General features: G+C 52.6%; 1 protein-coding gene across 4 annotated transcripts; it reads right to left on the minus strand.

The window, feature by feature from the left end:
• Window positions 1-1,532: 1,532 nt before the first annotated feature.
• LOC105943235 (gastrula zinc finger protein XlCGF7.1) lies at window positions 1,533-22,017 on the minus strand. 4 transcript variants are annotated; one of them, XM_055125068.1, is made up of 6 exons: window positions 18,039-18,175; window positions 8,290-8,853; window positions 7,364-7,445; window positions 5,529-5,655; window positions 4,391-4,565; window positions 1,533-2,710 (listed from the first exon to the last, which is right to left on the minus strand). In XM_055125068.1, exons 3-6 carry the CDS (start codon window positions 7,364-7,366, stop codon window positions 1,672-1,674), a joined length of 1,344 nt encoding a protein of 447 aa, XP_054981043.1. In that variant the 5' UTR covers window positions 7,367-7,445; window positions 8,290-8,853; window positions 18,039-18,175; the 3' UTR covers window positions 1,533-1,671. The 4 variants fall into 4 exon arrangements, with proteins under 4 accessions (XP_054981043.1, XP_054981044.1, XP_054981045.1 ...); XM_055125069.1 differs by lacking the exon at window positions 8,290-8,853 and having other exon boundaries at window positions 18,039-18,177; XM_055125067.1 differs by lacking the exons at window positions 1,533-2,710; window positions 4,391-4,565; window positions 5,529-5,655; window positions 7,364-7,445; window positions 8,290-8,853 and adding exons at window positions 14,252-15,900; window positions 18,996-19,122; window positions 20,054-20,147; window positions 21,912-22,017 and having other exon boundaries at window positions 18,039-18,213.
• Window positions 22,018-22,669: the final 652 nt, after the last annotated feature.

Below are 22,669 nucleotides of genomic sequence, written 5' to 3' on the forward strand. Positions count from 1 at the left end.
TTGGCTGCGATTTATTCAGGAACTTTCTCATGCGTTAGAGAAGAAATCAGGAACGGGACGAGGAGGAAGGAGGAAAGGGGGACGCATGAGGGAGAACCAATTAGCTAGGTGACCTCCCCCCTTATATACCTCTCGCTGCCTGCTTACGCCCACGTGTCTGCATCTGATAGGTTAGTTATAGCTTATGGGCGTGGCAAGACATCCTATTTCCTTATTAGGAGTTGTTTACGAAACACGGTGCAATTAACAAGAAACAGGTGTTGTTTACGAAGCATGGCCCCGTGGAGGCTCTCCACAACTCAGCAGGCCTAAGTCTCAGTTTCCCCTCTCAGAAGGTCCCAAATTCTCAGAAAACAATATCACCCTGGGCAGATAAACCGTCCAGGGTGGCAACAACTCTATCAGAGTAGGGAGCATGCGCAGTGGGAGAGGGCCGAGGGAGTCGAGTCACGGGACCGGACAGGGACCAGAATTGGAAACATTTTGCCAGTTCTTAGAAAAAAATGCTGTTATGTAACCGAACCCTATGCAAACTGCTCAGAATTCGGAGTCGGGGTCCTTGTCAAGACTCCGCCACGTTGGATGAGACTTGGACCCTTGCTCGAGCTAGCGATAAAGGGGACTTGCATTCGCAGCCTCACATCTGGTCTCGTCAATGTGCGAGCGAAATTCCCTTTCCAGGACATAACAGAAGCACCCCGTAGGGACCCCAAGTACCATTGGGGTGATCCCTGAGTACAGGACCAGGAGGAAGCCCTGAGTAGCAACCCAAGTCCATAAAAAAAAAAAAAAAAGTAAATCTCTGAAATATTTGATGCTTATAAACCCTACCTAACAGTCGTGGAAATCACACAGTGGCTAAAATAAAACAGAACTTCAGAGCCGGAGCCATACGATAGAGGAGGGTGCTGGCCATGCAGCAGCTGACCCGGGTGGGACCTGGGACATATCACAGGGTCCCCTGAGGCCCGCAAGATTGATCCTTGAGAGTAGAGCTAGGAATCTGCCCAGAGCAGCGCTGGGTGTGGCCTCCAAACAAACACAAGAAACAAAATTTCACTCAAATATAATTCCCCACTAGGATCCCTCCTAGGACACGATTTTACAAAGTGCAAAGGACTTCTCAGCAGCGAGATTACAGTATGGGGGGGGGTCGGGAACCGTAGCACAGCGGGGAGGTTGCTGGCTTTGCATGTGGCTGACCCAAGTTTGATCCCAGCACGCCACAGGGTCCCCTGAGAACCACTAGGACTGATTCCAGGGCATTCCTGAGCATCATCAGTGTTAGCTCCAATGGATTTAAAATAGAAATAGCTTTGGGGCTGGAGTGATAGCATAGCGGGTAGGGCATTTTCCTTGCACGTGGCCGACCCGGGTTCGGTTCCCAGCATCCCATATGGTCCCCTGAGCATGGCCAGGGGTAATTCCTGAGTGCAGAGCCAGGAGTGACCCCTGAGCATTGCTGGGTGTGACTCAAAAAGCAAAAAAAAAAAAAAAAAAAAAGCTTTACCCTAAGTGTTGGGGGGGGGGCGTGAGAGAAATTGAGGCACAAGGTTGCACCCCACACGCGCTCTGCACCCCACAGCCTGTCTGCACCTCCGAGGTTTCTTTCCCCGCAGGTTGATGGGAGACCGGGTAACAATACCGGCATGGGGGGTGGAAGGGATGGGTTTAGAGCTTCTCCCCAGAGTGGGTCCGGCGGACGTGTCTGTGCAGGGCTGCAGCCCGGTCAAACCCCTGCCCGCAGTGGCACACGAACTGCTGCTCCTCGTAGTGGCTCCTGACGTGCCGGCGGAAGTGCTTGGGGTGGCTGAAGACTGTGCCACACTCCCCGCAGGTGAGGGACTGGGCCGTCTGGTGCGTCTGCAGGTGGCCGTAGAAGTAGGAGCGGCAGCGGTAGGCCTTGCCGCACTCGGGGCACTGGAAGGGACTCTGGGTCGTGTGCGTCACCCGGTGGACCTGGAGGCTGTCCAGGCAGCGGAAACCTTTCCCGCACTGCGGGCACGTGTAGGGCCGCTCGCCCGTGTGGATGCGCATGTGCTTGGTCCTTTTGTCGTTATCCCGGAACGCCTTCCCGCACTCGGGGCAGTCGTACGGCCGCTCCCCGGTGTGGGTCCGGATGTGTCGGCGCAGCTTCCATCGAGACCTGAAACTTTTCCCGCACTGCTGACAGGCAAAAGTCCGGACCCCCGAGTGCATCCGAGTGTGGGCGCGCAGCTGACTGTGGGTAGACAAGACCTGCGGGCACTCGGGGCACGTATAGAGCTTCTCGTGGGTCTTGGCGTGAGCCTGCAGGTACGTGGGGAGGCGGAAGCCCTTCCCGAAGAGCTCACACACGTACGGCATCTCCTCGTGGTGCTCCCGAATGTGACGCGTCAGCAGGCTGGCGGCACTGAAGGTCTCCCCACACACTTTGCATTCGTGGGACGTCGGTGTCTGGGTGCCAGTGCCCCGCCGAGGGCGTCGCCTAAGGGCACCCAGGTTGGGAGAGGGGGTCCCCTGGGCAGCCGGGCAGCAGACGCCATCCTCAGCCTGTTCACCTGGAGGAGAGTCATGGAGAGGTACTGGGGGTTGTTGGGGGGATGAACATTCCACAGAAGAGGTGGCAATTGGACTTTGGGGCGCAGGGACGTTTCGAGTCCGCCTTGGGGCTCCTCGGGCACTCTTGGAAGTTCTGTGACCATCACCGAGACTGTCCAGTGGCATGCGTCTGCCAAAGATGAGACACGATGAGCAGTGTTGGAGTAAGGTTTAGTTAGACAGTCTGAGGCGTTAAGATATGCAAGCGAAAGAAATACTTTATGGAGGATCACAAAACAGTCTCTGGTGTTGTGCTGTGCCAGAGAGAAACCTGTTCAGCCCCCTTTATTAACTAGCTTGATGTTCTAATCAATGATATTCAGCCACATAGGCAGAATATGCAAATTAACTTAGTCAACGGAAACAGTATCAAAGTCAGTTACATAACCGGAAGCATAGTCAGTTAAAGTAACAGTAATAGAAAAACAATGTTTACATCCAAGCCTAGCTAGGCCTGAGATTGTGAGATGTTGTACGCCAACAGAGCAGAAACGCACGCAAGAATAGCCCCAGTGCCACAGGACAGCAGTAGGCCAGGGACCGTGCATGAAGCTGCCCAGGACCCATCCCCTGTACCCTATCAGGTCCTGAAGCCCTACCAGGAGTGATTCCCTGAGCACAGAACCAGGAGTCCTGACAATGCTCAAACACAGAACAATAAATGAATATTAACAATCATTCACCACCCTTGGTCATGAGTGACCTTTCTATTTCGGTTTTTTGATTTGGGGTTGGGCTGGAGCGATAGCACAGCAGTTGGCGTTTGCCTTTCACGCGGCCGACCCAAGTTCGATTCCTCCGCCCCTCTTGGAGAGCCTGGCAAGCTACCGAGAGTATCGAACCTGCTCGGCAGAGCCTGGCAAGCTACCTGTGCGTATTAGATATGCCAAAAACAGTAAGTCTCTCAATGAGAGATGTTACTGGTGCCCGCTCGAACAAATCGATGAGCAACGGGATGACAGTGACAGTGACAGATTTGGGGTTGATTTTTTTTTTCCCCTACATTGAGGCACAATCCGCAGTGTTCAGGGTTTACTCCCAGCTGTGGACTCAGAACTCACTCCCAAGCAAGGTTCTGGGGGGTCCAAAACAGTGCTGGAAATTAAACCCTAACCATTGTGTTATAGCTTCAGGCCTGACTGTAGGGCTTTTTGGATATTCCTCTAATAAATGCTTGATTCATCATTCACCAAAGCTTTACATGCAGGCTCCTGTTTTTAGCCTACAAAGGGTGGGGTGGCCTCGGGGGAGTTGGAGAAGGCACTTCTCACTGAGAAGGGTCCTGAGTGGAAACCGCTTAAGAAGCAGAGGAGGGGTGGTGGGGGTTGGGGTAGGGGTGGTGGGAGGGATACTGCGAACATTGGTGGAGGAGAATGCGCACCGGTGAAGGGATGTAAATGAAATGCAAACATGAAAGTTCCTAAGTTCGTAACTGTAACTCACGGTGATTCACTAATAAAAACTATAAAAAAAGAAAAAAAGAAGCAGCAGCAGCAGCAGAGGAGGCTGCCAGCTGGGCCACAGGACCCTCACTTGCATGAGGTTGACTCAGGGTCGATCCCCGGCACCCCATAGACCGCCTGCAGTAGGGATAACTGATTGGAGAGAAAGGAGTCAGCCATGCGCACCACCAAGTGTGGTAAATGAAAGAGGCCCAGGAGGGGTAGTGTGAAGACGACACTACTCAGTCCCACACTAGTTTGACACACTGGTTTTCATTCTGAAGATATGGGAGACTCCCAAGATGTTTCCCCCACCCCACCCCTGCTAGTACCACCCCCTCCTGCTCTCCCCTGGCCAAGCCACTCACTTCTGTCGACACTTCTGCGTTGGCTGCTGGTCACTAGCATCAGGGAACATCTGCTTCTCTCCAAAACCATTGCAGCAGTCATTGCTTCTGAACCCCATGGTGCTGTGTTCACTGAACAACTTATTCTCCAAGACACCTCCAAGAGCAACACTGCCTTTTCCTCGAGCGAAACCCTCTGGAACCAGCAGAAAGAAAATTCAGTCCCGCAGGGAGACTCTGGGGAGGGGCGGAGCGATAGGACGGCAGGGAGAGCGCTTGTCTTGGACACAGCTGACCAGGTTTGCTCCCTGGCACCAACTAGGCTCCTCTGAGCAACGCCAGGCATTAGCCCTGAGCATCGCCAGGTATGAAAGCCAAAGAAAAAAGATTTTTTGAGGGAACAAAAAAAGAACTAGAGGGGCTGGAGCGATAACACAGCGGGTGGGACGTTGGCCTTGCAAGCGGCCCACCTGGGTTCAATTCCCAGCATCCCATATGGTCCCCTGAGCACCACCAGGAGTAGTTCCTGAGTGCATGGGCCAGGAGTAACCCCTGTGCAATGCCAAGTGTAACCCGAAAAGAAAAAAAAAAAAAAGAACTGGAATAGGCCTTAGGTCACTGGTTTACATCACCAGAAAAGGAAGCAGCTGCCTTGAATGAGGCTGGTCAGATCCTGGCATCCCATAGCATCCCCAGAGCATAGACAAGAGTGTCCCTGAGCACAGTCAGGGGTCAGCCCCGAGCACCTCCGGGTGTGGGTCCCCTGCCCCAGGAAGAAGCTTCAAGGTAGCACAATGCCTGGCATGCTTGTGGCCCAGAATATAATCCTGGGCACCACCTCCCTCACCCAGCACTCCGAGAAGCAGCCCTGGGGACCCGAACACTGGGGGGAACAACCAGCACCTTTAGGGTCACAGCAAAAGAGAGAGGTGCTGGTTGTGGCCCTGACACCCCGCTGCATCCTGGTGTGGCCCCAAATCAGAGAAAAGACAGTTGACCCGTGAACCCGTCTGCCTGCACGGGAAAGCCCCTCGCCTGGGCCAGGGTGCCCAGAGACAGGCCCCTCCTTCCCCGCAGCCCCATTCTGTGGCCCCATTAGGAAAGCGGGCAGCGGGCTCCATGCCCTGAGCTGAGGGGAGGGGTGGCGCCTCAGCCTCACCCACGAAGGCCAGGTTCCTGCAGGCCTCCAGCATCACATCTCTGTACAGGCGCCTCTGGGCAGGATCCAGCAAAGCCCACTCAGCCCGGGTGAAGTTCACAGCCACGTCCTCAAAGGATACGGACTCCTGAAACACACACAGATGCCAATCAGCCAGGCCCCCTCTGCATCGTTGGGAGGCAGGGGGACTCAGGGGGGCGACAGTGGGGTCCTGGGATCTACTTTAAACCCCCAGGGCCATGCAGGAAACACCAGGATGTATGTGAAACACAGTGCTCAGTGACAAGTCTGGAAGCCAGAGCCATGACAGCAACTAGCACAGACTCTTATGGACAAAAACTCTGAGGGGTCTATCAAAAGAGTGACAAAGGGACGGGCTGGAGCAAAAGCACAGCAGGGACAAGACTTGCCTTGCATGCGGTGAATTCGGATTATTTCCCTGAGCACTTCTAGGACTGATCCCTGAACACTGAGCAAGCCCTGAGTAAGCCCTGAGAATCTCTGCATGTGACCCCAAAAACAAAAGCGGGGAGTGACAAAGGAAATCTTCATTGGAATAACTCAGAAACCGTCAGCAGCCTGCTTGGAGACCAGCCTTTCCCCTTCACCCCCAAGAATTGGTGGGAGACACACTGCATCATGTGGAGAAACCCACTTCACATTACAAAGACCAAGAGCAAGGTTCCTGTGATACGCTGATGCCTAAAAAGAAACTTCTGGGCCACTCTTCAGACCCCAAGAGAGTTGCTGCTCACACAGCTGCTCCCAGGCGACCTGCAGGATTCCCTCAGGGCTGGGAGAGATCCTGCTGTCAATGCAGCATCAAGGGGCCTAACAAAGGCCTCCAGGAAAAGGAGGAGCAATAGCATAGTGAGAAGGGCGCTGGCATTGCATGTTCCAACCCAGGTTCATTCCCTGACAACCCATAAGGTCCCCCAGGACCCCCAGTCATGAACTCTGAGCTCAGAGGCAAGGGTCAGTCCTCCAAACTGCTGGGTGTGGCCCCAAGACAAAAAGTAAATAAAATCCCAAAGATCCATGAGGCATCCTTCATGTCTGCATCATGACTGTCCCCATAAGAAACCCCCAAAAGGGGCTGGAGCGACAGCATAGCGGGTAGGATGTTTGCCTTGCACACGGCCAACCAGGGTTCGAATCCCAGCATCCCATATGGTCCCCTGAGCACCGCCAGGAGTGATTCCGGAGTGCAGAGCCAGGAGTAATCCCTGTCCTGTGCATCACTGGGTGTGATCCAAAAAAAAAAAAAAAAAAGAAAGAAACCCCCCCAAAGGGGTGGTTGATATAGCACAGCAGGTAGGGCGTTTGCCTTGCATGTGGCCAACGCGGATTCGATTCCCAGCATCCCTTGTGGTCTCCGGAGTACCGCTAGTAGTAATTGCTGAGTGCAGAGCCAGGAGTAACCCCTGTGCATCGTCGGGTGTGACCCCAAAAAAGAAAATTTTAAGAATAAGACACTATCCCCACCCAAAGGAAGGCAGAAACAGCTTCTGGGTAAAATACCTGTACCTGACCTTGAACACAGACCCCACCCATTCTCCTCAGGCCTTGTCCTCTCTTTCTGCCCCCTCCCCCACCCCAGAACTCAGCATCAGAACCTGGACAGATTGCACTAACCACAGTATAGAAGCTGGGAAAGGAGGGGAAGGACAGTAACGATAGTGGTAAAAGCAAATTCCATCTCTACTATCCCATATGGGTCCCAGATTCCACCAGGGGTGATCCCTGATCACAGAGCCTGGATCAGTCCTGAGCACCACTGCATGAGGCCCAAAAGACACAATTATTATAATAATAAAAAATGAGCCCAAACTCACCATCTTACTGGAGCAGGTCAGAAGTCAGGGCACAGCACATCTGGACATATGAAGAGGCTGCTTGGAGAAGCTTCCAGACTCCCTACAAGAGAAATAACTACTATGTTAGTACCACGGCAGATTCACTCCTAGAGTGGGTGGGCTCTTCTGAACTGACCTGCAAACAAAGTTCAGATGCTTAAAAGTTCATAAGGGGGGTTAGAGCGATAGCACAGCGGGTAGGGCATTTGCCTTGCAAGCGGCCAATATGGGTTCGATTCCCAGCATCCCATATGGTCCCCCAAGCATCGCCAGGAGTAATTGCTGAGTGCATGAGCCAAGAATAACCCCTGTGACCCTCCCCCCCAAAAAAAGTTCTTGAGGCCTGAGAGAAAGTAGGTAGGGAGGGGTGACCAACCTGTTTGATTCCAAGCATCCCATATGACATGGTACCTGAGCACCGCCAGGACTGACTCCTGAGTGCAGGGTCAGGAGTAAACCCTGTGCATTGCTAGATGTGGCCCAAAACCATAAAAACAAAAAAATTCATTCGCGTTTGGGGTTTCTGAAACAATAATAAAGTGGTTTAAGGTGCTTGTCTTGCAGGCAATGACCCTAGCACCCCAGTTCCCCACTGTGTCCCCAACTGAACCACAGAGTCAGAAGGAAGCCAAGCATTGCCGGGTGACCTCCAAGACAAAAAATAAGACAGTTCAAGAGGCCGGAGCGATATTACAGCAGGTAGAGCGTTGCCTGCACGCTGCCGACACAAGTTCAATCCTCGGCATCCCATATCCCTGGACATCGTCAGTAGTAACCCCTGAGCATCGCTGGGTGCGACGAAATAGAAAAGAAAGTTCATGAAACAGTTCAGCTGTCAGGTTCAAATGCCTCGGGTATGACGTCACTCATTCCGACCCCATCCCCTCACTAGATCTCACCCTTACCTGGTCCCGATTATTTCCTCCTGACCGCCTGGGTCTAATTCCTAGGCCATCTCCACGACCCCTGTAGCCTTCCTGATCTGGAATCTGTCTGGCTTAGCGCCTCTGCACAGGAGCTGACGGCCCCGCGGGTCCAGCAGCCACGCTGGGCGGAGATCAGAGAGCCAAGAGCAGGTAAAGGGCTGGAGCCTACTTCCGCCTGTGGTTATCGTCCGGCCCCCAGCCGCCCATTCTCTACCTCTGATTGGATGACGGTGAGGGCGGGTGTAAAAAAAACACGCAATCCGGAGATTCTTCTTGCAGCGATTTATTCAGAGACCTTCTCATGCGAACGGAAAAGAGGAGGAAGGAGGGACGAATGAGGAGGGCCCCTAGCTAGGCAGCTTCCCTCCTTATATACCCCTCGCTGCTTGATTACGCCCAAGTGTCTGCAGCTGTTAGACTAGTTACAGCTCGTGGCGTGACAAGACATCCTGATTCCTTATCAGGTGTTGTTCTACGAAGCACGGTGCAATTAACAAGAAACAGGTGTCCACGAAGCAAGGTCCCATGGAGGCTCTCCACAGGCTGGTGAGATAAAAAAAAAAAAAAAAGCCAATCAGCTGCATTCTAGATGACCTGACGCTCCACCCTCGGCTCCCACTGGCTCACATCTTTCCAAGTCAGCATAAGGCCCAGGAAAACATCCAAACAGGCTCTCCTAGAGGCTGGTGAGATCCTACAGCACGGCAAGGCGGCCCTTGACTTGCACACAGTGGACCGGAGTTCGAGCCCTGGCACCCTCCCCACGAGATCCATGCCAGGAGTGATCCCTGAGCGCAGAACCAGGTGTGGCCCAAAAAAACAAAATAAAATCAGAGTCCCTGTGCTGGAGCGATAGCACAGCGGGTAGGGCGTTTGCCTTGCACACGGCCCACCGGGTTCAATTCCCAGCATGCCATATGGTCTTCCAAGCACCGCCAGGAGTAATTCCTGAGTGCATGGGCCAGGAGTAACCCCTGTGCATTGCCAGGTGTGACCCAAAAAGAAAAAAAAAAGAAAAGAGTCCCTGTTCACTTAATCAGTGGTGTCTGGGAGAGTCTAGCCATCTAGCCCATTGGGAAGAAATCCTTCCAGCTCCTGGTCTCTAAGTGTGAATCAGAACGTGAAGAATCACAGCTTCCTCACACATTTTCTGGATTGGGAGTGGGGTCAAGTGGGAACCTAGGACACTTCTCAGAATTTTCTGGGGGAGAGGGGGGTCACAATGGGCAGTGCTCAGTGTTCAGGAATAATGCCCGAGCTCTGCTGGGTGTAACCTAAAACAAAACAAAACGTTTATCGACTAAGAGTGCCTCTGGCTTTTACCAAATGGCTGCAGATTAGAGAGTGCTGGAAGGTCTGACCTTCAGCAACTCAGACCCAGCAAAGTCTGACGCCCCACAAGCACCTGAAACAGCAGCACAGAGACCCGAGTGTGAGACGGGGCCATTTAACAGACCCAGAGTGGCCTCTCACTATGCACAACAGGAATCAGGAAAGAGGGGGACCAGAATGAAAGGCCAGCGGGAGGAGCACTGGCCTTGCAAGCAGCCATTCTAAGCTAGACCCCCGGCACTCATAGGGTTCCTTGACCACTGTCGAGTGATCCCTGAGCATTTCCAGATGTGGGTCCCAGACATCCACCCCCCAAAAAAACCCTCAAAGTTGTTTTCAGAAACCCTAGGGAGCAGGGACGATAGTACATTGGTTAGGGAACCGGCCCTGCACGTGGCTGACCCAATTCAATCCCCCGCATCCTATAGGGCCCCAGATCCCACCAGGAGTGATCTCTGAGCACAGAGACAGAAGTCGCACTAAAAACAGCGGGTATGCAATCCCCCACACAACAAAAATAAGAAACCCCAGAATTCAATGTCTGCAGTCAGGCCAACCCACCCTAATCAGTAAGTCTGGGCTCAGGGCTCCCCAGGGCCTCCCACCCTACAAACTTATGTGTAAGTCAACATGGCCATCATTTCACTGCAACTCACCTGAGTCAGCCAACATCCAGGAAAAACTGAAAGAGGTTTATTACAGTTCCGAGGGTTACATGGAATGGGGTGGACAGGCAGCAAGTTCTCTGAAGAAGACCCACAGAGAAAAGAGGCTAGGGGGCACTGCCTTTTGGTTTTGGGATCACATCCAGTTGCTCAAGAGGGGGCAATGAGATGCCAGGGATCGAACCTGAGGTGGCCACAGTGCCAGACCTGCCATGGTGCCAGACCTGCACCATCCCCGCTGAATGTCTCCCCAACAAAGAAACGCCTACCACGATTGCCGAGAGACCCACTCCATTTCTCACACACGGAACCTTCGCAGCACTCAACACACATAGCAGCAATGAAGGGGTCTCTCTAGCTCCGGAGGGAGGGAGATTCTCTTCCCCCGCATCTGGGGCAGGAGAATAAACCAAGACGCTTCCACCGGGAAACGAAAACACTGACATTCATCATGAGTGAACATTTATTGTAGAGTTAGTAACAACTCCAAACGTTCACGTAGCAGGGAAACAGATGCACAGGTCTACGCTGCTAAGAGTAGCAGCTAACTGTCCAATTGACCAGGCACAGATGTTTACCATAGTGACCAGTTAACGTGACAATCTGACATAACATATTTTCTGCATGAAGAAATTGAGCTTCACCAAAGCCCAGATCTGTGAAGGGATCCGACTCAGTGTGTTGATCAAGACCAAGCCCCGCCACCCTCTCCTTCCCTCCGTTGCCAGAGTTTTTTCGAGTCCAGGTCCCTTGGCACAGACTCAGTCTGGCCTCTCAGAGTCACTTCGAGGTCGGCTGTGCCGTAGGCACCGGCACCATGGTCAGTGCCGGCTTTATCTCCATCAGTGTCCCCTGAGCACTAAGACAGTGGACAGGGAGCCCAGCTTGCATGCGGCCAACATGGGTTTGATCTACAGTACCCCATAATGTCCCCGGGCATTGTCAGAGTGATCCCTGAGTGCAGGACCAGGAGGAAACCCTGAGAACCAACCTGTGTCCATCAAAAAAAAGGAAGAAAAGGGGCTGGAGCGATAGCATAGCGGGTAGGGTGTTTGCCTTGCACTCGGCAAACCCGGGTTCGAATCCCAGCATCCCATATGGTCCCCTGAGCACCACCAGGAGTAATTCCTGAGTGCAGAGCCAGGAGTAACCCCTACGCATCGCCAGGTGTGACCCAAAAAACAATAAATAAATAAATAAATAAATAAATAAATAAACGGAAGAAAAGGGGGCCAGAGCTACTGTATTGCAGGTAGGGCATTTGCCTGGCACGCGGCCAACCTGAGTTCAATGCCCAGCATCCCATATGGTCCCCCAAGCACTGCCAGGACTAATTCCTGAGTGCAGAGCCAGGAGTAACCCCTGAGCATCACTGGGTGTGACCCAAAAAGAAAAAAAAATGAGAAACATCTCTGAAATATTTGAGGCTTGTAAACCCTACCCGGGACAGTAGTGGAAATCACACAGCGGTTAAAATAAAATAGAACTTCATAGCCAAAGCCATAGTAAAGAGGAGGGTGCTGGCCATGCAGCAGCTGACCCGGGTGGGACCCGGGACATATCACAGGGTCCCCTAAGCCCACAGGTTTGATCCCTGAGAGCAGAGCCAGAAAGCTGCCTGGAGCAGCACCGGTGTGGACCCCAAACAAAGATACAAAATACATAATGTCACCTGAATATAATACCCCAATAGACCCCCTCTAAGGACGAGCCTCTTCTCAAGGCACAAAAGACTTCACAGCAGTGAGATTAAGGGCACTGGCCTAGCATGTGGCCGACCAGGTTCCATCCCAGCATCCCACAGGGTCCCCTGAGCACCACCAGGAGTGATTTCTGAGAGCAGAACCTGACGTCATTCCTGAGCATAATATGATGTGGCTCCAACAGGATTTTTTAAAAATGGCTTTATCTGTGAGTTTTCAAAGAATCTGTGGGGTCCGGGGACTCGAGTCATCTGTTGTCGAGAGCCATTCTGGCTGATCAATGGGGACGGCCAGATGATCTCTCCCTTTACGGCACAATCGTAGTCTTAGTTTTTGTTGCAGGTTTTTTTCTTGTACAATTCTACTAGTGCCTTGTATATCCTGGATATTAATCCCTTATCAGATGGGTACTGGGTAAATATTCTTTCCCATTCTGTGGAGCGCCACCCTTTAAGCTTATGACATCTCTGCTGTGTTCAAAATGACTAGAAATATTATAAGAAGTAAATGTACTATGATTGGTTAAATGGATTACCTGCTGAGGAATGGAGAATCCCACCCTTGAGCACATCTCCTAGTAATCTGGAGTGCTGAACCCTCAGATGACATTTGTCCTCAAATTAATCTACTAGAACTTCCCCTGAAGCAGTGGCTTTTGCTCTGTTGGTTTTCTTTTTTGTGTGTCTGTGCCTGTGTGTGTGTGTGTGTGTGTGTTGGGGGTGTCAGGGGTTCTCCTGGTTCTGCACTGAGGAATTACTCCTGGCGATGCCCAGGGGACCCTATGGGATGCTGGGAATCAAACCCAGATCGGCCTCATGCAAGGCAAACACCCTACGCACTGTGCTATCACCCCAGCCCCCTTTATGTCTGTTGTTAGGAAAATGTTCAACCCCAGTTTTGTGTATCCCCCCACCTTCGTGATTTCTAATGATGCTGTGAGGGGTGAAAGTGTTAGTGGGCTTTGTGGTATACACTGGGGACTAGAGTGATGGAACTATGATGACCGGGAAGGGTGGCTCTTCCTGGGGACATCTCGCTACATATCCCAGACTACAGTCCTCAGGCAGGGTCCTCACCCCACCAGGGTCCTTATTCAGTTACTTCTTTGTGGGTCATGACAGTTTGTTCCATGACCATGCTCTTAATTTATTATACGTCTTAGAGCACTTAGCTTGCCCTTTGCCGTGCCAGGGTTGCTTCCAGCTTTCCCTGGGTCCATACTTGACCCTCACTGGAATCCTCCTTTTGGGGGTGTTAGAAATAAGGGCAGGGGCTGGAGTGATAGCATAGCGGGTAGGGCGTTTGCCTTGCACGCGGCCGACCCGGGTTCTAATCCCAGCATCCCATATGGTCCCCTGAGCACTGCCAGGAGTAATTCCTGAGTGCAGAGCCAGGAGTAACCCCTGTGCATCGCCAGGTGTGACCCAAAAACCAAAAAAAAAAAAAAAAGAAATAAGGGCAACTGAGGCTTAGGTCAGGTAAATGCAATGGATGCCCAGGAGTAAATATTATTTGGAGTCAATTAAGTCCCATGTTACACAAGTGTCAAATATTAACCCTAAGTGTTTTAGTCTTCGTCAGTGAACTGCCCCTTTTACTCCTCCCAGCAAAGCTTACAGTGCTCTTGTGAGCATCCCTAAGCCCCCGAGTTTATTTTTAACCTTTCCTGCGTATTTTACTTCTCATTGTCACAGTTCCTCAAGCCAATCTTGGTTACTTAGAGCCAAAACTTTCCGGTAAGTCCGGATTTTGTATTTGTAGTGAATTACTTGCTTTTGTATTGCCCCTATAGCCTTTTCATATTTTACTATAGAGCAATGCTCTTTGCTTAAAACAGAAAGACCTTATTAATGGTACGCTCCTGATATTTGAGAGTTGATTCACTCTGAAATATATCTACTCCTGGCATAATTAATTGGTCATAATTACTTGACTCAGGCTTCAGTTGCTGTAGTTCCGAACACCCCAAAAGGGAGGTCCCACTGGGGGACTGGAATGGAGCCAGGGCGAGTGGCAAAGCTACCCCGGCATTGAAATGGGACACTACAGGAAGCATAAGTGCATGACCTTGATGCAAACTCTTATGACTTAAGAGACAGGACCCCCATGGAGAGGACAAGCTGAAGTGGCTTGAGCACTAAGTTTGGGATTTATGGTAAAAGCCTTGCTTGCTCTCAGAGCCCAGAGAATTGAGTTCTGGGAACTTTATCTCTTACTGTATTTATCCAAATGACTGCAAAGTATTGGTAAGAAGTAGAATTGTTTGACTGTTTCACTTGTTCGATACAGACGACTAGTGGGAAAGAGAAAAGCAATACAGACATCCCTGGGAGATAGAGCATCTCCTTGAGTTTACTGTCCCCAGAGATTGCCTCTGCTGGAACATTTTCCCTCTGTAAATCACAGGACATGCAGTCCTACACCTCTGTCCCCTTCAGATGTTCTGTAAGTGTGCTAGCAGGTCTGCATTAAATGGGCCATTTTCACCATCAAGCTGTGGTCCCTGTCTCTGTCTCTGCTGGGGAGGCCTGGGTGGATGGGGGGCGGCTCTCGGGACACACACACACCACACTGTTGCAGCACACACGCGCTGCTTTGTGAACTCACACCAAAGCATAGTATCAACTGTCTTCCTGTGTCTACACAAAAAGGACAGTGCTAAATCATACAAGTGACAAAAAGGAAAGGGAAACGCAATATAGGATTGCAAGTGCTTGTTGAACTGGGTGTGCCTCAGGGGCACTCTTTGGAAGTAGCTCAATAAAATTAAGCACCCGGGGTTTCTTTCCCGCAGGCTGGTGGGAGACAGGGTGACAGTCCCAGCATAGGGCCAAAGATGGGATCAACGCTTCTCCCCGGCGTGGGTCCGGCGGACGTGCGTTTGCAGGGCTGCAGCCTGGCCAAATCCCTGCCCGCAGTGGCACACGAACGGCTGCTCCTCGTAGTGGCTCCTAACGTGCCGGCGGAAGTGCTTGGGGTGGCTGAAGACTCTGCCACACTCCCCGCAGGTGAGGGACTGGGCCGTTTGGTGCGTCTGCAGGTGGCCATGGAAGTAGGAGCGGCAGCGGTAGGCCTTGCCGCACTCGGGGCACTGGAAGGGACTCTGGGTCGTGTGCGTCACCAGGTGGCCCTGGAGGATATCCAGGCTTCGAAAACCTTTCCCGCACTGTGGGCACATGTAGGGCCGCTCGCCTGTGTGGACGCGCCGGTGCAGTGCCAGCGAGTGGCTCTCCCGGAACGCTTTCCCGCACTCGGGGCAGTCGTATGGCCTCTCCCCGGTGTGGGTCCGGCTGTGCCGACGCAGCTTCGAGCCAGTCCTGAAGCTTTTCCCGCACTGCTGACAAGCGAACGGTCTGACGCCCGAGTGCACCAGAGTGTGGGCGCGCAGCTTACAGGGGTACCTGAATGTCTGGGGGCAATCGGGGCACTTAAAGGGCTTCTCAAGGTCAGCGTGGGTCTCGACGTGAGCCTGCAGGTACGTGGGGTAGCGGAAGCCCTTCCCGCAGAGCTCACACACGTACGGCGTCTCCTCGTGGTGCTCCCTGATGTGACGCGTCAGCAGGCTGGCGACACTGAAGGTCTCCCCACACACTTTACATTCGTGGGACGTCGGTGTCTGGGTGCCAGCGACCCGCCGAGGGCGTCGCCTGAGGGAACCCAGGTTTGGAGAGGGGGTCCCCTGGGCGGCTGGGCAGCAGACGCCATCCTGAGCTTGTTCACCTGGAGGAGAGCTGTGGGGAAGTGCTGGGGGGTGCTGAGGGGAAGAACATTCCACAGAAGAGGCGGCAACTGGACTTTTGGGTGCAGGGAGTTTTCGAGTCTGCCTCGGGGTTCCTCTGGCTCCCGAGGGAGCTCCTTGACCATCACTGAGACTGTCTGGCAAGAGGCGTCTGCCAAAGACAAGACACACTGAGCAGAAAAGCAAGACCAGCCCAACTGTCACAAGACCAGCCCAACTGCGTGATCAAGGACAGCGGGAGGGCAGGGACCCTGCATGAGCTGCCAAGGACCCGTTCCCCGCAGCCCATCAGGTCTCCGGGGCCCTACTATGAGTGATCCCTGAGCACAGAACCAGGAGTCCGTCCTGGCATCGCTCAGAAACAAAATAAATGAATATCAATCAGTCAATCACCACCCTTGGTCATGAGTGATCTTATTTTGGTCTTTTGGTTTGGGGTGAACTTTATTCCCCCGTATTTGGGCGACTCCGAAGTGATCAGGGTTTACTCCTTACTCTGGACTCAGGGTTTATTGTCACCGTCCCTCAGAGACAAGGGTCCCCCGGTACATTCAGGGCTGATGACTGTCCCTCCAGCCAATGGAGGTAAGACGAGGCCACAGCTGGTAAGCTGTAGCTGGTAATCAGTGGCTGTTTATTCTGATCTCTCAGTGGCATCATGGAGAAACAGAGAGGGGCTGGGGGCAGCAACTACACATCGGTGTGGCTGAACATTAACAGCAACAATGCACAGATGTAAAGAAACTTCAGGGGAAGTTCCTCTAGGAGATGCACCCAAGGACAGAACATCATCTGGGGGCTCCACACTCTAGAACCCACTCTAGGTTCCTCCTAGGAGATCCGAGAAAGGCAGGATTCCATCTAAGGGTGCACTGCTTTCTCCTTTCCTTTGCTGGTAATCTATTTAAACAATCCTATTAAATTTACTTTATAATATTTCTAATCATTTTGTATGAGCACAGTGAGAGAATATAGGCTTTTATCTAGACCCTACATGAAGCTTAAAGGGTGGCTTTTCGTGGGAAAATCTTGCTCTATATCCCACATTACAATCCTCAGGCCGGGCTACTTTTTCCTAAGCCGAAAAGGCCCTAATTCAGATACTTCCTGTTGGGTCACGTCGGAGTTTGTTTCATGACCATGCTCTTAACTTATCATATCTCTATTGGCACTTAATCTGTCCCTTTCTCAGAACTAGGGTAGCTTACGGCTTGCCCTGGGTCCATCCAAATCCCTTGGCGCAACCTGCCTTTTGGGGTGTTAGGAACTAAGGACAATCTAAAGGCAACTAAGCTTAAATCAAATAAATATGACAGATATCCAGGAGGAAATATTATCTGGAGCCCATTCACTCCCATGTTACAAAAGCATAGCAGTCACTGTCTTCCAGTGTCTCTATAAAAAGGACAGTGCTGCAAAATAAACTATGCAAAGGACATACAGGAAAGAGAAAAGCAGTATCTCATTTATGTAGACAAAAACAGAGCCATCAGAAGGTTTGACTTTACAGGTCAGTGTCTGATGTGAAGATATTTGTGACGAACGGGGAAGAAGAGCACAAAGGCGAGGTTCAGGGTTAACCAAGGATGGGAGTGACGGATGGAACTGGGAGAGCCTCAGGAGCACTGCAGTGGGCATAATTCAATTAACCTCAGCTCCCTGCAGCAGGAGAAAGGACAAACTGATGTTAAATCTAAAACGCTTGAACTATAATCCAACAGGGGAGCCAAATGCGGTGCAAGGGATGGAACCCCAGCCACGGTGCTCTAGCTTCAGGCTATCTTGAATGTTTCTCTTAATAAATACTTGATTCATTATTCATCCGTACCTTGCAGGCCCCCTTTTTTATATCTAATAAAGGTGGGTTGGCATGGGGGGCACTGGCAAGAAAGGACTTCCTACCGCAAAAGGTTGCTTGGTGGAAACCATTTAAGAAGCTGGTGTAGGCGCGGCAGAATCGCCAGTAAAGCATTCGCCTTGCACACGGCTGACTCAGGTTCAATCCCCGGCACCCCATAGGGTGGTGTGCGGGGGGTCCACAAGGAGTGATTCCTGAGTGCAGAGCCATAAGTCAACCCTGAGCACTGCGCCATAAGTCAACCCTGAGCACTGCCTCGGGTAACCCCCTAACAAAATAAAAGTAGAGGTCTCACTATTCATAGCATAAAGGCCAACACTATTCACTCCCTGCACTAGTTTTGCACACTGGTTTTGCATTTTGCAGTCATCATAAATTCCTGAGATGGTGACCACCATACCCTCCTCCCCTCCCCTTGCCACTTCACGCACTTCTGTCCCCGCTTCTGCCTTTGCTGCTGGTCACCAGCGTCAGGGCACATCCGCTTCTCTCCAAAACCATCGCAGGAATCATTGTTCATGAGCCCCACGGTGCTGTCTTCACTGAACAACTTATTCTTCAAGACACCTCCAAAAGCACCACTGGCTTTTCCACGAATAAAACCCTCTGGAACAAGTAGGAAGACAATTCAGGCCCTCAGGGAGACTCTGGGGAGGGGCAGAGCGAGAGGATGGCAGGGAGGGCGCTTGCCGTGGACACAGCTGACCTGAGTTCGCTCCCCGGAACCCAACACACTTCTCCATGCAATATCAGGCATCAGACCTGAGCATTGCCAGGTGTGAAAACTAAAGAAGAAAGATTCTTTGTGGGAACCAAAAAACGAAATAGAATAGGCCCTGTGCCACTGGTTTGCTTCAACAGAAATGGAAGCAGCTGTCCTGAACGAGGCCGGTCAGATCCCCACATCCCACAGTGTCCCCTGAGCACGGACAAGAGTGTCCCTAAGCACAGAGTCAGGGGTCAGCCCTGAGAAGCTCCGCATGTGGGCCCCATGCCATCAGGAAGAAGCTCCAAGGTAGCACAGTGCCTGTCCTGCTCAAGGCTAGAATACAATCCTGGGCACCACCTCCCGCACTCAGCACTACTGGGTGCAGCCCTGGGGCCCTGAACACTAGGGGGACCAACCAGCACCGTTAGGGTCACAGCAAGAGCCAGAGGTGCTGGCAGTGGCCCTGACACCCCACTCCATCCCGGTGTGGCCCTGAATCAGAGAAAAGGCAGTTAATGCATGAACCCGTCTGCCTGCCCGGGAAAAGCCCCACGCCTGGGCCAGGGTGTCCAGAGACAGGCCCCTCCTTCCCCGCAGCTCCATTCCATGGCCCCGTCAGGAAAGTGGGCAGCGGGCTCAGTGCCCTGGACTGTTGGGAGGGGTCCATTCTCAGCCTCACCCACAAAGGCCAGGTGCCTGCAGGCCTCCAGCATCACGTCTCTGTATAGGCACCTCTGGGCAGGATCCAGCAAAGCCCACTCGGCCCGGGTGAAGTTCACAGCCACGTCCTCAAAGGATACCAACTTCTGAAACACACACAGATGCAAATCAGCCAGGCCCCCTCTGCATCCCGGGGGGCGGGGGGGCAGCGGCACTCAAGGGGTGACAGTGGGGTCCTGGGATCTACTTTAAATCCTCAGAACCCCTCGCAGGAAACACTAGGATGTCTGTGGAATGCAATGGTCAGTGGCAGTGCTGGGAGCCACAAGCCACAACAGTGCCCGGCACAGACTCTTATGGACAACTCTGAGGATTCTGTTGAAAAGAGTGACAAAGGGATGAGCTGGAGCAAAAGCACAGCAGGGACAACACTTGCCTTCCTGTGGCGGACTCAGATTTGATCCCCGGCATCCCCTAGGGCTCCCCACCATCTCCTGGAGTGATCCCCAAGGACAGAGCCAGGAATAAACTCTGGCAGGAATGAGCATCATCATGTGTGACCCAATGAACAAAAAATGGGGTGGGGGTCTCAAGGGGGCGTGACAAACCATCAGCGGCCTGCTCGGAGACCAGCCTTCCCCTTTCAAGTCCAAAAGTTGATGAGAGGAACCTCAATGCATCATGTGGGAAACCCACTTCACATTGCAAAGACCAAGACCAAGGTTCCTGTGATACGCCGATGCCTAAGAAGAAGCTTCTGAGCCACTTCAGCCCCCCAGGAGAGTCGCTGCTCAGACAGCTGCTCCTGGTGACCTCGAAGAATTCCCTAAGGGCTCAGGGGAACAGGGCTGTCTGTGGATGTGGAGTAAACGGCCTAACAAAGGGTCCTGGAGAGATTTGCCTATGGGGCGGGGGCAACGGCACAGGGGGAAGGTTGCTGGCCTGGCACACACAGGATTCCTGACATTCCATAGGGTCCCCCAAGAACCACCAGCCGTGATCCTGAACACTGCCGATTGAGGCCCCCAAACCAGACATAATAATAATAATAGAATAAAGAAATGAGCTCAAACGCACCATCTTTCTTGAGCAAGTTAGAAGTCAGGGCACAGCAGGTCTAAGCATATGGAAAAGCTGCTGGGGGGCGAGGGGGAACCGGCTTCCAGACTCACTGCAAGAAAAACATGTATATGTCAGTACGCAAGCACATTCACTCCTGAGCGTGCGTGGGTTCTTGAGAACCAATCTGCAAACAAAACGAAGATACTTAAGAAGTTCAATTTTATGGGGCCGAAATGACAGAAGGCAGGGAGGGCACTTGTCTTGCAGGCAACTGACTTGAGTTCAATTCCCATCACTCCATCGGGTCCTCTGAGCAAGTTCAGGAGTGATCCCTGAGCCCAAAGTCAGAAATAATCCCCGAGCAGTGCTAGGTGTAGCCCAAAATAGAAGCAACAACAAAAAGTTGATGTGATTAAGAGTCCCTCTGACATGCTGCAGCTCAGAAAGTGGTGGAAGGTCTGACCTCCAGCAACCCAGACCCAGCTGTCTGGACTTTCCCATAAGCACCAGAAACAGCAGCCAACTTGAACTTCGGCCGGAGAGAGGGAATGAGAGCTGAAGACTGGGTAGGGAAGACTGTATGAAACACAGAGCGACTTTATTCCAAAGCTCATTTTCTTTTATAGTATGCAGTGAACACTCCGTGGGAAAGCCAAGGGTTACAAGTTGAGCAAGCTATGTTATGTTATTCTGCTTTGCAGCTGCGAATGCAGGCAATTCCTTGTACCTTTGCTTTCAGGAATGAGAATATGGCTGATGGCGGATCAGGTGCAGCCATCCCTTCAAACCCCTTAACAGGATCAGCCACCAGGGCATGGCGCTCCTACATGCCCAGTTTTTCCCCTGCTCATTCCCTTCTCAGGGAAAACAAGCAAGGGCTTCCAAGGCTAGTCCCCAACACACCGGCAGCAAGGTGTAAGTTGGGGCAGTTTAACGGACCCGGAGTCGCCCCTCACTAGGCACAACGGGAATCAGGAAAGAGGTGGGGCCGGAGAAAAAGTCAGCGAGAAGGGGCACTGGCGTTGCTTGCAGGCGTCCGAGCCGGGTTAGATGCCCGGCACCCCATGAGTTCCCCGGGCACCGTCAGGAGTGATCACTGAACATCGCCAGGTGTGGCCCCCAAACCAGAAAAAGAAATCGGTAAAGATAATTTGCAGAAACCTCAGGGAAAGGGAACAACACACTGGTCAGGGAGCCTGCGTTGTACGTGGTCCACCCCAAATCAATCTCAGGCATCCCAAAGTGTCCTCCGAGCCCACCAAGAGTGATGCATGAGCAAAGAGCCAGGAGTCAGCCCTGAGCACAGCCGGTGTGAGTCGTCCTTCCAAGATAAAAGAAACGCCAGCACTCAATGACTGTAGACTCTATTCGAGTGCAACAGTTGTAACACAACAACGCAGTCGGGCCGCCCCAACCTGATCGGGGCTCTTGGGGTAAGGTTTCGCCTCGGTCCCCATCTCCACAGATTCCCCGGACGCTCACGCTGGGACCGCACAGGTTGACACAACCCTTGGCGGAACAGAGATAAGGCACCTAGTGCTGCCCAGGACGGACCAGACTAGGAAAGCGGACTCAACTCCGCGGCCAATCAGAGAACCGATACCAGGAAGGTGGAGGCGTGGACGCCACTCCGAGACCAATCAGAGAACAGAGACTAAAAGTGGAGGCGGGAACTCCACTTCCCGGCCAATGAGGGAATCAGGCTCCGGAAGTTGGAGACGGGGATCCACACATGGGTGAACAAGGAAGGGCACCGGGACCCCGCCTGGAGTATTAGAGCGGAGACGCAGGGCGGCACGGGGCGAGGACTGCGAGAGCGGCCCTCGCGGCAACATACTTCCTGGCGGTTTCGGGCAGGGGCGCGCACACTCACCCGCGCATTGCTGTGCACGTTCCGCTCTCCTGGCAGCCGATCCCGGAAGTCGGAGGGACCGGAAGGGAAGAGACCAAAGTAATGGTCATGCTCCCTGCGAGGCCCGCCCACCCCCGACCGGATTGGATAGCTCAGGACACGCCCCCTCTGTCAGGCTCTGATTGGATGTTGTTCAGAGCACGTGTCCCCACCCCCACTCCTTACCCCTCCCGTGGCCTGAGAAGCCGTTTGCGTCTCTGTCAAAGAATCGAGTCCTGTGGCTTTCCAGGCTGCTTCCACAGGGTCCCGGGCTCCAGCCAGAGTGTAAACTGCTCAATATCCGAGAGTAAAGCAAGCAAGCTTGCAAGCTGGCGGATACTCTGAATGGAGTATCAATCAATGGAGCATCTGCAAAGAAGTCCCTGGTTTGAGCCGCGGGCTTCTATACGTTTCTTTTTTTAAAATTTAATTATTTTATTTTATTTTATTTTATTTTTTGCTATTTGGGTCACACCTGGCGATGCTCAGGGGTTATTCCTGGCTCTGCACTCAGGAATCACTCCTGGCGGTGCTTAGGGGACCGTATGGGATGCTGGGACTCGAACCCAGGTCGGCCACATACAATGCAAACGCCCTACCCGCTGTGCCATCGCTCCAGCCCCTGTATACCTTTCTTATGAAGAGTTGGTTTCGGCCAGAACGGGGACAGCAGGTATCCCGTTGTCTCTGTTGGTTCTCGTGACGCGTGTTTAAAACTAGATACCCTTAAGCAGATGTTT

The sequence above is a fragment of the Sorex araneus genome, chromosome 2 (assembly GCF_027595985.1).
Source record: "Sorex araneus isolate mSorAra2 chromosome 2, mSorAra2.pri, whole genome shotgun sequence".
Classification (NCBI taxonomy): Eukaryota; Metazoa; Chordata; class Mammalia; order Eulipotyphla; family Soricidae; genus Sorex; species Sorex araneus.

Coding starts and splice junctions, on each gene's coding strand:
- LOC105943235 (XM_055125067.1), bottom strand. Junction 18,214..18,995: donor CAGGCACCTGGCCTTTGTGG/GTGAGGCTGAGA, acceptor TACTTGTTCCAG/AGGGTTTTATTCGTGGAAAA. Junction 15,901..18,038: donor AGGCAGAAGCGGGGACAGAA/GTGCGTGAAGTG, acceptor TGTCTTTGGCAG/ACGCCTCTTGCCAGACAGTC.